Consider the following 13,466-nt stretch of genomic DNA (forward strand, 5'->3'; position numbering starts at 1 on the left):
CTCCTTCCATGGCTAACCAACCTCAACACCCCCTCCCTGCTCCTCACAAAGCTTTTGGGGTGACTCATATCAAATCTTACATTCCCATAACCCTCGATATGACAAAGATCAACTATGATGCTTGGCGTGAACTCTTCGAAACACATTGTTTCAGCTTTGGCGTGTCTGGCCATCTCGATGGCACCTCTCTACCTATGAATCCAGAAGACATATCTTGGAAAGAGCGTGATGGTCTCGTCAAGATGTGGATCTATGGAACCATTTCTTCCTCTCTTCTCGACACGGTGCTGAAAACTCGTTGCTCTGCCCGTGAACTCTGGCTCATCATAGAAAACCTCTTCCGTGACAACAAAGAAGCCCGTGCAATACAACTCAACAATGATCTCTGCACCCTCACCATCGGAGATCTCACGGTCCACGACTATTGTCAAAAGCTCAAGACCCTTTCTGATCTCCTAGCCAATGTTGACTCTCCGGTCTCCGATCGCCTCGTCGTGACATATATGCTGAACGGTCTCTCACCAAAGTTCAACAACATCATCAACATCATCAAACATCGCCAACCGTTCCCCACCTTTGTTGTTGCCCGCTCCATGCTTGTTGAGGAGGAACAACGCTTAAACCGCCAGACCCACACCCGTGCCCCTGTTTCTCTTGACTCGACATCTCAGAGCGTGTTGTACACGACCTCTAGCGGACACAACAACCACACCGGCGGTCATCGCGACAACAACTACAACAAAGGCAACTCATATGGTGGACGAGGTCGCGGTCGTGGACGCAACAACAACAGAGGACGGGGCCGTCAGCAGTGGCAATGGACTCCCAACTGGCAAATGCCTCCACCGTGGTACCAGTCGCCACCGTCGTTTCCGCATTCGCACCAACGTTACTGGCCGCAACAACCGCACATGGCGAACCTCACCACTACACATCCAGCGAGCGGCCTCCTTGGTCCATCTCCTATGGCATCACAACCAACACAGCTTCCGGCTGCCGCTTTTGGTACAATGACCATGCCGGATCCCAACGATGCAAGCTGGTACATGGACACCGGCGCTACATCTCACCTCACGGCACAACCAGGTACTCTCCATTCCCTCTTTAATGCGAGCTCTTTCCCATCAGTAGTTGTCGGTGACGGATCCTCTATTCCCACTAAAGCAATCGGTTATTACTCTTTACCTTCTCACACACGTCCTCTCCATCTAAATAAAGTGCTTGTTTGTCCTTCTATTATCAAAAACCTTATCTCTGTTCGTCAATTTACTATAGATAATTGGGTTTCTGTGGAATTTGATCCTTTTGGCTTTTGTGTTAAGGACCTTCATACTCGGAACAAGCTCCTCCGATGTAACAGCTCCGGTCCTCTCTACTCAATCACTTCACCACCATCGGCCACTCAATCCTCTCATTCTCCACAAGCCATGATCTCAGCGGTTCCCAACTCTTTGTTGTGGCATCGTCGTCTCGGACACGTGGGAAACACAACTCTTCAATCTCTTATTTCTTCTGGTTTAATAAATTGTTCTAAAATTGACAGTTCTCTTTGTCATGCTTGTCAATTGGGGAAACACATTAGATTACCTTTTGATTCTATTATTTCTTCAGTCTCTGCACCTTTTGAACTTGTTCACTCTGATGTTTGGACCTCCCCGGTTCCAAGCATCACTGGTTTCAAATATTATGTTATTTACCTTGATCACTTCACTCATTTTCTTTGGGTTTTTCCTTTACGACAAAAATCAGAAGTGTTTTCAACTTTCTTAAAATTCATGGCTTACGTCTCTAATCAATTTGGCCGCAGCATTAAAGCTTTACAATGCGACAATGGTGGTGAATATCAAAACAAAGCTTTCCTTGATCATCTATCCTCTCATGGCATCCTCCCTCGTTTTTCTTGTCCACATACGTCACAACAAAATGGAAAAGCTGAACGCACTCTCCGCACCCTCAACAACAGTGTTCGGTCATTGCTTTTCCAAGCTTCAATGCCACCTTCTTATTGGGTTGAAGCTCTTATGATGGCAACTCACCTCTTCAATATAATCCCCTCCTCTTCCATCAACAATGACATCCCATTCACAAAACTTCTTCACAAAGCTCCTCAATACACTCATCTTCGGGTCTTCGGTTGTCTCTGTTATCCTAATTTACTTCCTACATCCTCTCACAAACTTGCACCACGCTCCACTGCTTGTGTCTTCCTTGGATATCCAATAAATCATAAAGGATATCGTTGTCTTGACCTCTCCACCCGTAAGGTAATCATCTCTCGTCATGTCATCTTTGACGAAGCCGTCTTTCCTTTTTATTCTCTTGTTCAGGGTTCTCCCTCGTCTAGCCCTGAAAACGTCTTCCCCTTACCAGTCTCTCCCATTCTCCGACATGCAAATCCATCACAAGTGGATCCTGTCGCACCTCCCCAGCCACCAACACCTGCGGATCCTATTCCACCGCCGGCTCCCCAAGTGGCTGCTCCACCTCCACCTGCGGCTGGTCACTCAATGGTGACAAGAAGCAAACGAGGTATCATCAAACCAAAACAACATCTTTCCCTTCATACAGACACATTATCTCCTCTTCCTACTTCTCACATAAAAGCTTTAGAGGATCCTAACTCGAATCCCGCCATGCATGAGGAATATGACGCTCAAATTAAAAAGGGAACGTGGGATCTTGTACCGCCCCCCCCAAAGAATACTAACATTGTGCGTTCCATGTGGCTCTTTAGACACAAGTTTGGTGCAGATGGGAAGCTCTCTCGGTACAAAGCCCGTCTAATTGCTAATGGCAAATCTCAAGAGATAGGAGTTGATTGCGACGAGACATTCAGCCCTGTCGTGAAACCCGCTACCATTCGCCTCGTCCTCGACATCTCTCTATCTCGCAAATGGCCGATACGTCAACTGGACGTAAAAAATGCTTTCCTCCACGGCACACTTGACGAAACCGTTTACATGCACCAGCCGCCCGGCTTCCGCGATCCTGACAAACCTGATCATGTGTGTTTACTAAGACGCTCTCTCTATGGTCTCAAACAAGCCCCGCGTGCTTGGAACCAACGTTTTGCTCAATATGCTCGTCGCATCGGCTTCACTCAAAGCAAAGGTGACTCCTCTCTATTCGTCTATCATCACGCTCGCGGCACCGCCTATCTTCTCCTATACGTCGATGACATCGGTCTCACAGCCTCATCACTGTCGCTTCTCAACGATATCATTGCGTCTCTAAGCAAGGAATTTGAAATGTCGGATCTTGGCGAACTCCATTACTTTCTTGGCGTCTCCATCAAACGCAACTCCTCCGGCATGTTTTTAAATCAATGCAACTACGCGGCTGACATATTGCACCGAGCCAATATGACGAATTGCAACCCATGCTCAACGCCGGCTGATTCCCGCGCCAAACTTGCTGCCGATGACGGCCCCTCCGTCGTGAATCCTACCCTTTACCGCAGTCTCGCCGGTGCTCTCCAATACTTGACCTTCACGCGACCAGATATTTCGTTTGCCGTACAACAGGTTTGTTTGTTCATGCACGACCCACGGGAAGCTCACTTCAAGGCCCTCAAACGCATTCTCCGTTACGTCAAAGGTACTCTTGACTATGGCTTGCAACTATATCCCACAACTTCCTCCGGTTTAGTGGCCTACACCGATGCAGATTGGGCTGGCTGCCCCACCACAAGGCGATCTACCTCTGGCTATTGCATCTTCCATGGTGATAACTTGTTCTCCTGGTCTGCCAACCGACAACACACCGTCTCCCGTTCGAGTGCTGAGGCGGAATATCGGGGCGTTGCCAACGTCGTCGCCGAAACTACATGGCTCCGCAACATTCTCTTGGAACTACATTGTCCATTATCCAAAGCTACACTAGTCTATTGCGACAATGTAAGTGCTGTTTACCTCTCCACGAACCCCGTTCAACACCAACGAACGAAACACGTCGAGATTGATCTACATTTCGTTCGTGAACGCATTGCGCTTGGCACCGTACGTGTTCTCCATATACCTTCTTCTCATCAGTACGCAGACATTTTCACAAAGGGACTTCCTACACCATTGTTTACTGATTTTCGGAACAGTCTCAGCATCATCCCATACAATGCTACGACTGAGGAGGAGTGATAGACAAGGGATTCTGTAATATTCCCTTTCCTTGTATGTATTGATATTGCTTGGGCATCACCCTTATACAGTTGTATATATTGGGCATAATCTAATGAGAACACCATCAAGGGTTTATCAAGTTACAAAAACAAGATGATCAATCCTTCAGACTCTAGTGTAGTTTCCTAATAAATGAAAAAGATTCAAGACGAAAACAAAAAGACACAAAATACATGACAAAGATCGACAAAGAATGATGAACTGATGTTCTTCTCTCTCTTTCTCAGAACCGCATCATGATGCAAAGTCAAAGAAAGAAGAGATAAACTAAACTAGGGTTAAACGGGTTAGCCGATTAGGCTTATATACTTCTATAATTTCTAATAAACCAGTCGATTCGATTACCGAACCGAACCAAAGCCCGGTTATTCAAAGCAATTGCACCGAACGATTAAGCTTTCTCTCTTCGATTTGCTCCGATAACCAAAATTTTTAGGTTGTCTGATTTTTACCGAACGCCCAGGGCAAGTTCATGGTTTAAATGACATAAATTAAAAGTTCATGGTTTAAATGACATACATTTACAAGTTCATGATTTAAATGGCCTATATTTAAAAGTTTATAGTTTAAATGATATTATTTCAAACTAAAACTTCAATTAAAACGATGTCGGTTTATCAGTAACGGAGTGATTAACGGCATAGTAACATCTGTTAGTAGGTCAATTATCGGATTTAACGTCATGTCTTTTTTGGCCTGGTCAACGAAACTTCATGTTTAAAAAAGCTAGTCAACGAAAGTTAATGTTTTAAATGGCCTACAACAAAGTCCATGTTTTAAATGGCCAAAATTTGAAAGTTCATGATTTTAATGACATTTTTCCCGATATGAGTTTCACCAATTGTTTCTTTAGGTTACAATGGTGGGCCTAAACAAACTTTAGTGAATTTCACCAATTGTTTCTTTAGGTTACAATGGTGGGCCTAAACAAACTTTAGTGAAGCCCAAAATAAAAAATGATGATGACAAATGTAAATTAAAAAAAGAAAAAAAAAAAGAGAGACGTCTAAATCCTAACGGAAGGGGAAAAAAGAAAAAAAAGAAAAAAAAGGAAGAGTTTCGCTTAATCTCTACTCAAATGCGTTGAATTGAAGATCTCTACAAAAACGAAACCCTCACCCAATTTCTCTCTGCTGGGTTTCTCTGTCTGTCTCTCGATCGATCTGCTTCGTGAAAAGTGACGATGAGAGCTTCCTTATAAAAACACACTACTAGTACAAAGATTCGTTTTTTTTTTTTTTTTTTTGTAACAAACCCCCACAGAACCATGAAACTCTGGTCATGTTTGAAAATCCAGCAACAATCTCTTCAACCAGTCCTCATCTTCGTAAATCTGGTAGCAAATCTGTTTTCATTGATCCTGGTAAGCCCAAGTTTCTTCTATATCTCATAACAAACAATGCATCATGTGTAGTGGAGTGGATCCTCTGTAGATGCTAATCTGATCTGTTTAGCTGTAAAGAGATCTACCAAAAGCTTTCGATTTCTTAAAAAAATTGGGTTTTTGTTTTGTTGTGATTAGGTGTACACGGTCATTTAGGTGGTGGTGTATCAGAAATGGGTGACCTTAAAGGTTCAAGTTCACCACTTCATATTACAACTATGGTTCCTTCTCCTATTTTCCTCTGGAGATTTAAGGTTTGTTCCTTCAACAATTGATATTATACATATATATATATATATATATATATATATATATATGTCTCTGTGAATGTCATTTGTTTGATCAAAGCTTTCTTTTTCACAGGTTTTTTTGTTTCTTTTTTGGGCTCTGTGTTGCTGCAAGGTGAGTTCTTTTGTGTAAGTTTTTTATTTGGTGGAGTTTTGACGACCTTGATCATTTTGAGGACGTTGTTTGTATTCTTGTTTGAACAGATTGGTTGGGATTCAGTTATGAGAATGAGTATCGACCTCCGGGATTTATTTTTGTATGAAGCTTTTCTTTATTACAACCCTCTTCTTCTTGTGGTAAGTTCACAGAGTCTACTCTCTTTTGGCCTTTTTAAAAACTCTTTTTTCTCTTCTGAGTATATGTGGCATTTGAATACTTCAGACCATGATGGTATGGCTTTGGGGAGTGAATTTATGGGTGTTCTCTCAAGGAAGTGTCAATTATGCCAAAGTCTTTGATCTTGACCATAACCACCTTACTCACAGAGAGATGTGGAAGGTATTTTAACTTCAATACAAGTGTTTTGTATCTTTTTTGGGTTTCTTCGACATGAAGAAGATTGCTTTTATAGTAGTAGACACACTTCTCTATCTCCGTATTGTTCTCAGTTTGTATCTGACTCGTGTTGTTTCTCTTTTGTGTAATATTTGGCTGCAGTGTAGCATGTGGATGACAATCATTGTGCCAACTAGCATGACAGCGTATCTATATTTGTATTCCCATGGGGAAGTATCTTTGGCAGCTTCACAACCGGTTAGCTTTATGTCCTTCTTCTAATCTTTATTGCTTATACATGTTTATTGCTTTACTCTGTTACCTCTTTGCATGCCAGATAGATCTGCTAAGTTATGTCTAAGTGTTGTGTTGTCACTGCTGCAGGTGCTCTTGTACATTGCTTTTGCTTTGGTTCTGATATTTCCTTTCGATATTTTCTACTTGTCATCCCGATATTTTCTGCTGAGAACATTGTGGAGGATAGCGTTTCCACTGCAGGTAAGGTGATAGACAGCTGTTGATTGAAATTAATCTTGCAAGTGACAAATCTCTAGGTTTTGCTTATAAGAGTTATGCTTGATCAGTGTCCTCTAGGTTTTTTTTGGAACTCATACATTATATCTGGATAAATTCTTTTGAGCCTGGAGATCTGATGTGTTTTTTTTTGTTTCACAGCCAATTACATTTCCAGACTTCTTTTTGGCAGATATTCTGACCTCCATGGTAAAGGTATAAAAGTTTAAGATAGTTCTGCAAAAGAGCTTCCTAACTTAAAATAATTATGATTTCCGTGATATTGGTGAAACATGTGTCCTCTTTATCTGGCCTACAAATGGAATTGCTTCTACATTTCTTTTGCATTTTAATTTATGCCGATTATGCTACTGATACTTGATTGTCAACTATGATTGCTCACATTTTAATCTATGCCGGTTATGCTACGTGCCTTCTACAGGTATTTTCCGACTTAGAGCGCTCTGTCTGCCGAATGGTGCATAGACAGGTAATTTGTTTACACAGTCTATTTATATGTAGCATCTAATGTAGATTAGAAATTTCTTATGCTGGAGGAACTAGTTCCATTCTTTCTTATAATCTGGAACAAATATATATATAATCTGTAGCTATGTATCCTCAAGACTGACAAACACCTGACACCTGGATGAATTATCAGCCAATTATTCGCTATGCTAGTTTTGGTGATGAACCAATGGAATCCTGCTTATCTGTCTAACCTTCACGGGTTTTCATACTCTGTTATTTGTTGTGAAATGTTGGGACATATGAAGTTTAAGAGGTTTCCTGGACTTTCAGGTCGCAACAATTGCTTGGTTTGAAGCTGACGCTGTCTGTGGGAGTCATCAAATTGCAATTCCTTTGGTTCTTGTTTTCCCCTACATTTGCCGTCTTTTGCAATGTCTTCGACAATACAAAGATACGAAGGAAAAATCATCTCTTTTAAATGGTAAAAGCGTAACCTATGAGAACTGATGATTGTCCCATGTATTGTCTTATTATATCATCAATGTTGATGATCTGTGAATATTTTTCAGCTCTGAAGTATTCAACAGCAGTGCCCGTGATCTTCCTTTCTGCGCTTAAATATCACGTGATGGCCGAGAGCTGGACATCATTTTACCGACCTCTCTGGCTTTTCTCAAGTGTCATCAACTCACTATACTCATTTTACTGGGATGTAACTCGAGATTGGGACTTGAGGTAATAGGATGAAACTTCACCTTCTGATCCATTAAACAGTCATTTCATTTTTTTTTGGTCATATTTCAGTGACATAAATTAAATCTGTTGTGCAGCGGTTTCACTAAGATATTCAAGTTTAGCCGTCCAAGTGCCATATCAAATCTGTTATATGGCCGGCAATGGGTGAGATTCAGTTTCCAATAAAACCGCCTTGTGTTATCTCCGTATTGTGATGTCTGAAACTGTAAAAATATTGCGAGGTTGCAGGTGTATTTCTGGGTGATAGGGAGCAATCTGGTGCTGAGATGCGCATGGACATACAAGTTATCAGCACATTTGAGGCACAACTACATAACAGTGTTCACAATCACAGCCATGGAGATGTTGAGACGCTTTCAGTGGGTATTTTTCAGAGTAGAGAATGAGTGGAACAAGATCACCAAATCACATCCAATGGGTGAGATTTCACTTGAAGAAGACAAATTACTTGGTTCTACTACACCCCATGATGTTTAGCATCCCACCTTTTTTTGTTTATTTCCCCTAATCCCTACGCAAATTTCTGGTTTTCCAAATGGTCCACTCGACTCTTATAGACACTTTTAGAAGTATTATACACAGTTTTCATATAATTGAACCAAATTCAATGAATGACGGATTAATCGGTACTCGTTTGACTTAGGACATCAAATCATGTAACTAGACTCGGTCTAAGAGTAGGCATGCTCTTTCAGGTAAAAAGATTAGGTAATAAAAATGCATCAGTCGTCGGCTAAAAGGTACTATTTAGCCAGAACAAGAGATGACTCTTAACAAATCTCAATTACTCCTCAATTAATAAAATTTATTTTCAATATAAAATAAATAAATGTCAAAAAGAAAAAAATATATATGTATAGTTTAATTAAATTGAATTTAGAAAATTAATTTTATTGAGAAAAATAATATAAAACCATCATAATTTTGATTTTTTTTTTTCTGTGGAAAAACTAGTTTACAATGTATGTTTAAGTTGCTGCTCATTTTCATATTCCATTCTCTTGCCATCTTTTTTTTCTTTCTTTACTATATGTCTCAAATATCCTACAATTATGTTAAAGACATCTTAGCTCTATAATAAGAGTTTTGTATGATTGTTCGGTTAAGTGCTTAATCAAACTTTTTGATATAATTGGGTGTTCACCTAATAGTGAGAGTAAATAATAGAGGGCGAACAATGGAATTTATCCCTACAAGGCTACCACCATGTCTCTTTTGTTATTAAAACAAAAAAAAAAAAAAATTACAAAACTATGGGTAAAGAAAATAAAATATAGATAGATGATAAAGAGAGTAGCACTAATAATGAAAAGCAAATTCCAAGTTGCCCACTTGCAAAATCAATCTTTCCATACACAAATAAAAGAAAGCCCCATACGGTTCCTTCCTCTCTTCAAAGTTGCCTTTATATCATCCAACTCAAGAAACAACCAAAAGAGAGAAAGAGAGAGAGAGAGAGAGTAAAGCAAAAAAGAATCCTAAAATCAAGATCAGAGAGACAGAGATGACGCAGATGCTTTCCGTACTCCGTCGTAACCTTCAAAACCTTCGTAAGAGCCCTCGCGTAGCTGACGAGACTGACTTGCAGCCGTCCACTGCAGGCTCAGGGCAGGGAGTAGTAGCTCATGGAAGACGAGAAGGTTTTAATGCTGTGATCATGCGGTTCCCGTTCTCGATCATCTCTTGCTTCGCGGTACCGAGTGTTAGCGGGACTGATGGACTGTGGATGTCCGGAGATTATGGTAGTGTCTCGGAGGTTAACCATCTCATGGTTAGTGATGGCATGAGATACGCTATTTTAATGTAATTAATCAAAATATATATAGTTTATTTTTCCTTCTTTTCGTATCTTACAATACAATTAATTCTCTTCTCAGTCTTACTTGTGTATAGTATGTGTTAAATCTATGAGATGTAGAACAATTTTTGTTCTTGTATAGATATAGATGAAGATTTTTGTATTTGTGGTATGCTTCTAGCTTTCCTTTTTTTCTTTTCTGTTTCCCCTTGTTCTTGCCAATTTTTTTTTTTTTTTTTGCACTCTTTAATTAATCAAAAAGAAATTATATAAGTCTCATTAATATAGAATATTTGGAATGCAGATAATAATAAAAGTATGCGCAATATGTTGGAGAAAATAAACACTTCATTTCATTTTTTATTTTCTCTAGCTTAAAATTACAAAACTAATAAACTATTTATACAACATGCAATTATTAAATCCAAAATGTTATTATTGATATAACCGGGATATTTTGCACTCAAACTCAAACGAATCCATGTATCTTTGTACCCAGAGATCTGGTTGTTTTGGTATTTAAATCGTAAAAAGTGGTTAATCAGATCGCATTAAAGTAAACCCAATCAAACCTAACTTTATCAATCTCTATATCGAAAAAGGTTGTTCCATTCCCACAGGTAGTTCACAATGGTACATACATCCAAACAAACATATGGAAAAGTGCCACTTAGTATGCTGATCAGAGTAAAACAACATCATCAACGTAGTTTCACACTATCCAAAAATACAAAAAAACTTTGGGATTGGTCATACTATCCAAATCTTTTTATATGTTTTATAAGCTAAAATATTACAGAAAATGGTAAAAAGGAATTTTAGATTGATAAACTAATATCTGAAAAAGGCAATTCAGATTCCGTTCGACCAGTGACGAATAGTTTACTTAGTTAAAGAATACTTTCCTTTATCTTACCTCAGTGGATGGATGATAGTCACACTTTCAATATCTATTTGTCCCCTTTCACCTTTTGTTGCCCTCTCTTTGTAACATCAATGGAATATGTTCTTCATAAGCTAATCTTTATATTCATATGAGTTTTAATCCTTCTTAGTGAATTGGATGCTGTATATATATTCTACTATTACTTTGATATATCACGATTTTATCTTTTTTTAGATTCATCAATAACGAATCAATTTTTTTTTTTTTTTTATATTCTAATATTGTAAGAAAGCATACCAAAGAAAACTATTTTATCCTCTCTCTCTATATACAAGTGTGTGCATATAGATTTCGTTTATTTACCTCGGTACCAATAACGCCATTTCGGGTCGATGGGAAGCCGGCCCTGGATGATTTTGAAGATAAATAACTTTAATGATTTGGAAGAAGTAGGACTGATGGCAAGATTTTTGTTGTGGATGCTTGGATTAGTTTAAGTATTAATAGCTGATGGAGAGGTGAGAGCGACTTTAACTTGGTTACAGTGAGAGAGGCCAACTAAGCACCTTTGAAGCTGGTAGATAAAGTAGTCGTTTCAATGGAGGGAGTGTTTGCAATCACATAAGATGAGACTAGTGATTGAAAATAATCTTTATAATTAAAACCTTTAATCCAACTTTAATTATCTAATGGGTGGCTATCACTGAGAACTAAAAATGAAGACTCATGATGTGAAGTAATTGGTGGTATAGTGTAACAAGAAAATAAGTGGTTTATAACGTATATGCAAGTAAGCGGGACAATGAACCGTGACACTATAAGATCTCCAAGATGTTATTTTTTTTTAATGTTGTCTAAGAGCATCTCCACTGGGGAGTACTCTATAGGTTACTCTCTTATTTATGTCCCAAAAAAAATTAAAAAATCTTATAATATCGTCTACAATCAGAGAATCGCTTCTCCAGGAGAGAATGGAAGCAACCCATAAGGAACGGCACGTGTCAAATTTTGGTTGGTTTCTGGAAAATATAAATTTTTTTTCATTTTTTTTTTCATTTTCTTCTCTCTCTTTCGCGACCCTTTCCATCGTCGATTCACCTCAAATACAGAAAAATCGATTAAACTCGAGGGTTTTGGTATATGACACCGATTTGTTTTCGGATCGGCTTCCAATCACAATTGCTATCTCGTTCGCTTCTGTTCTCAATATCCTGAATTTTCTCCAAGCTTTCATCGGTGTATCGATCATAATCTACTCGATTTGGATGCTCGATCAATATAACCATCACCTTCCCGCCGTTGAACCTCCTCCGTCTCAGCCTCCGGCGGCTTCATCTCCGGATTCTTCTTCTTATTATACCTTCTCTTATACTTCAGGAATTGAGATCAACGGTGATTCTTTGAAGATTCTGATCAGTTTCGTATTGGGTATTGTTCTCGGGTCACTGTGATCGTTTAACGTTTTTTTTTAAATTGACAGAAAGGAGTTAGCACTGATCTGAAGCTGTTGTTGGAGCTCTGAATGGAGGACGAGAGCTTGCTGCTACTGCACTCAATGCACCTATGGTTTCTCCTGAGGTGAGCACTGGTTTTTGCTGGTAAAAAGTTTGTTTTAATATGCTTCATCACATTCGAAACTTAGTTCTAAGACGCAAGTATTGTAGCTAGCCGCCTAAGACTGAAAGTAGGACATTGTATCTCTACTGAGTTGGCTAGAATTGAAGAAATAATATTGATATCTCTAACATGATAAATCTGGATATTATGAACATTGGACTTTATTTGTTAAACTGATCAACTTTTAACCCTGCAGCCAACAAGTTTTTGCGACAAGCCATCCATAAATGGGATGGTGATGAACCGTGGAAGATATCTCTGCTTTTTTATAGTGGAGTTATGAAAAAGTGGGATTTGTTTATATAGCTTATGGTGGCTGAAGTTTGCAACTTGATACTTCTGAATCTGAAGATGTCGTGTAGGGGTATCTACATTGAACCATGGAAGAGTTGCATGTCTTTAATTTAGGTGTCCTGGATTGAATGAGTCATTGATTTTGTCTACTTTGTCTTAGCTGGGGAAAATGGTGTTCTTCTTACCTGAAGAAAGTTTTATTCATTTATAGGTGTAGGACGTAGAATAAGTGGAGTTTGTAATATACTAATGACTGAAGTTGTCAAAGTAGTCTGTCTGCATTAAGAGATGTCTTGAAGTTTATGTGATAGTATCCACTATCCATTGATGCTCCTACGATTCTTTCTATTAGCTTGTATGATCTTAATATCTTTGGGGATATCTAGAGAAGTTCTGAGGTTATTTTGGTTGTTTAGACTCTATGAGAGCAAATAACAGAGACTTAGCACCAGCGGTAGTAGAAGCATGCATACCTTCGATCCCAATTCTTCAAGAATCTTTTGTATGCTTTATAGATGGTTCTTGGCATACAGAGGTGGATAGGAGTGGACATGGCTGGATTGCGTCTATCGGTGATAGAATCCTGCACATGGGGCTAAAAGGATCGTGCAGAAGCTTATCCCCATTACATGCAGAGTTAGATACCCTTATTTGGGCTATGGAGTGCTTATTAGCGTTGGACTTGGATAAAGCTCTTTTTGCTACGGATTGTTCAGACCTCCTAAGGATGACGTCTAATATCGAGGATTGGCCGACCTTTTCATCAGAATTGAAGGATTTTATTCATTT

General features: G+C 39.3%; 3 protein-coding genes across 4 annotated transcripts; all 3 read left to right on the forward strand.

Moving 5' to 3' along the window:
• On the forward strand, positions 9-1,431 carry LOC104733797. The gene is made up of 2 exons (XM_010453346.1): positions 9-1,223; positions 1,276-1,431. The coding sequence occupies exons 1-2, from the start codon at positions 9-11 to the stop codon at positions 1,429-1,431; spliced, it is 1,371 nt and encodes a 456-aa protein (XP_010451648.1).
• Positions 5,184-8,711, forward strand: LOC104732546 (SPX and EXS domain-containing protein 1). Of its 2 annotated transcripts, XM_010452108.2 has the most exons (13): positions 5,185-5,538; positions 5,698-5,813; positions 5,923-5,961; positions 6,051-6,143; positions 6,229-6,345; positions 6,505-6,600; positions 6,727-6,840; positions 7,018-7,071; positions 7,298-7,345; positions 7,657-7,807; positions 7,896-8,061; positions 8,157-8,226; positions 8,311-8,694. In XM_010452108.2, the coding sequence occupies exons 1-13, from the start codon at positions 5,457-5,459 to the stop codon at positions 8,557-8,559; spliced, it is 1,395 nt and encodes a 464-aa protein (XP_010450410.1). In that variant the 5' UTR covers positions 5,185-5,456; the 3' UTR covers positions 8,560-8,694. The 2 variants fall into 2 exon arrangements, with proteins under 2 accessions (XP_010450411.1, XP_010450410.1); XM_010452109.2 differs by lacking the exon at positions 7,018-7,071 and having other exon boundaries at positions 5,184-5,538; positions 8,311-8,711.
• On the forward strand, positions 9,373-10,076 carry LOC104732547. The gene has a single exon (XM_010452110.2). It carries the CDS (start codon positions 9,587-9,589, stop codon positions 9,887-9,889), a length of 303 nt encoding a protein of 100 aa, XP_010450412.1. The 5' UTR covers positions 9,373-9,586; the 3' UTR covers positions 9,890-10,076.

The sequence above is a fragment of the Camelina sativa genome, chromosome 12 (genome assembly GCF_000633955.1).
Source record: "Camelina sativa cultivar DH55 chromosome 12, Cs, whole genome shotgun sequence".
NCBI classification, from domain to species: domain Eukaryota; kingdom Viridiplantae; phylum Streptophyta; class Magnoliopsida; order Brassicales; family Brassicaceae; genus Camelina; species Camelina sativa.

Bases quoted from the DNA above. Each gene is read 5' to 3' on its own strand.
- LOC104733797 (XM_010453346.1), top strand. From the start codon at position 9: ATGGCTAACCAACCTCAACACCCCCTCCCTGCTCCTCACAAAGCTTTT. The intron at 1,224-1,275 runs GTTTGTCCTTCT...AATTTACTATAG, and splicing joins TCCATCTAAATAAAGTGCTT to ATAATTGGGTTTCTGTGGAA.
- LOC104732546 (XM_010452108.2), top strand. From the start codon at position 5,457: ATGTTTGAAAATCCAGCAACAATCTCTTCAACCAGTCCTCATCTTCGT. The intron at 5,539-5,697 runs GTAAGCCCAAGT...TGTTGTGATTAG, and splicing joins ATCTGTTTTCATTGATCCTG to GTGTACACGGTCATTTAGGT. The intron at 6,601-6,726 runs GTTAGCTTTATG...TCACTGCTGCAG, and splicing joins CTTTGGCAGCTTCACAACCG to GTGCTCTTGTACATTGCTTT.
- LOC104732547 (XM_010452110.2), top strand. From the start codon at position 9,587: ATGACGCAGATGCTTTCCGTACTCCGTCGTAACCTTCAAAACCTTCGT.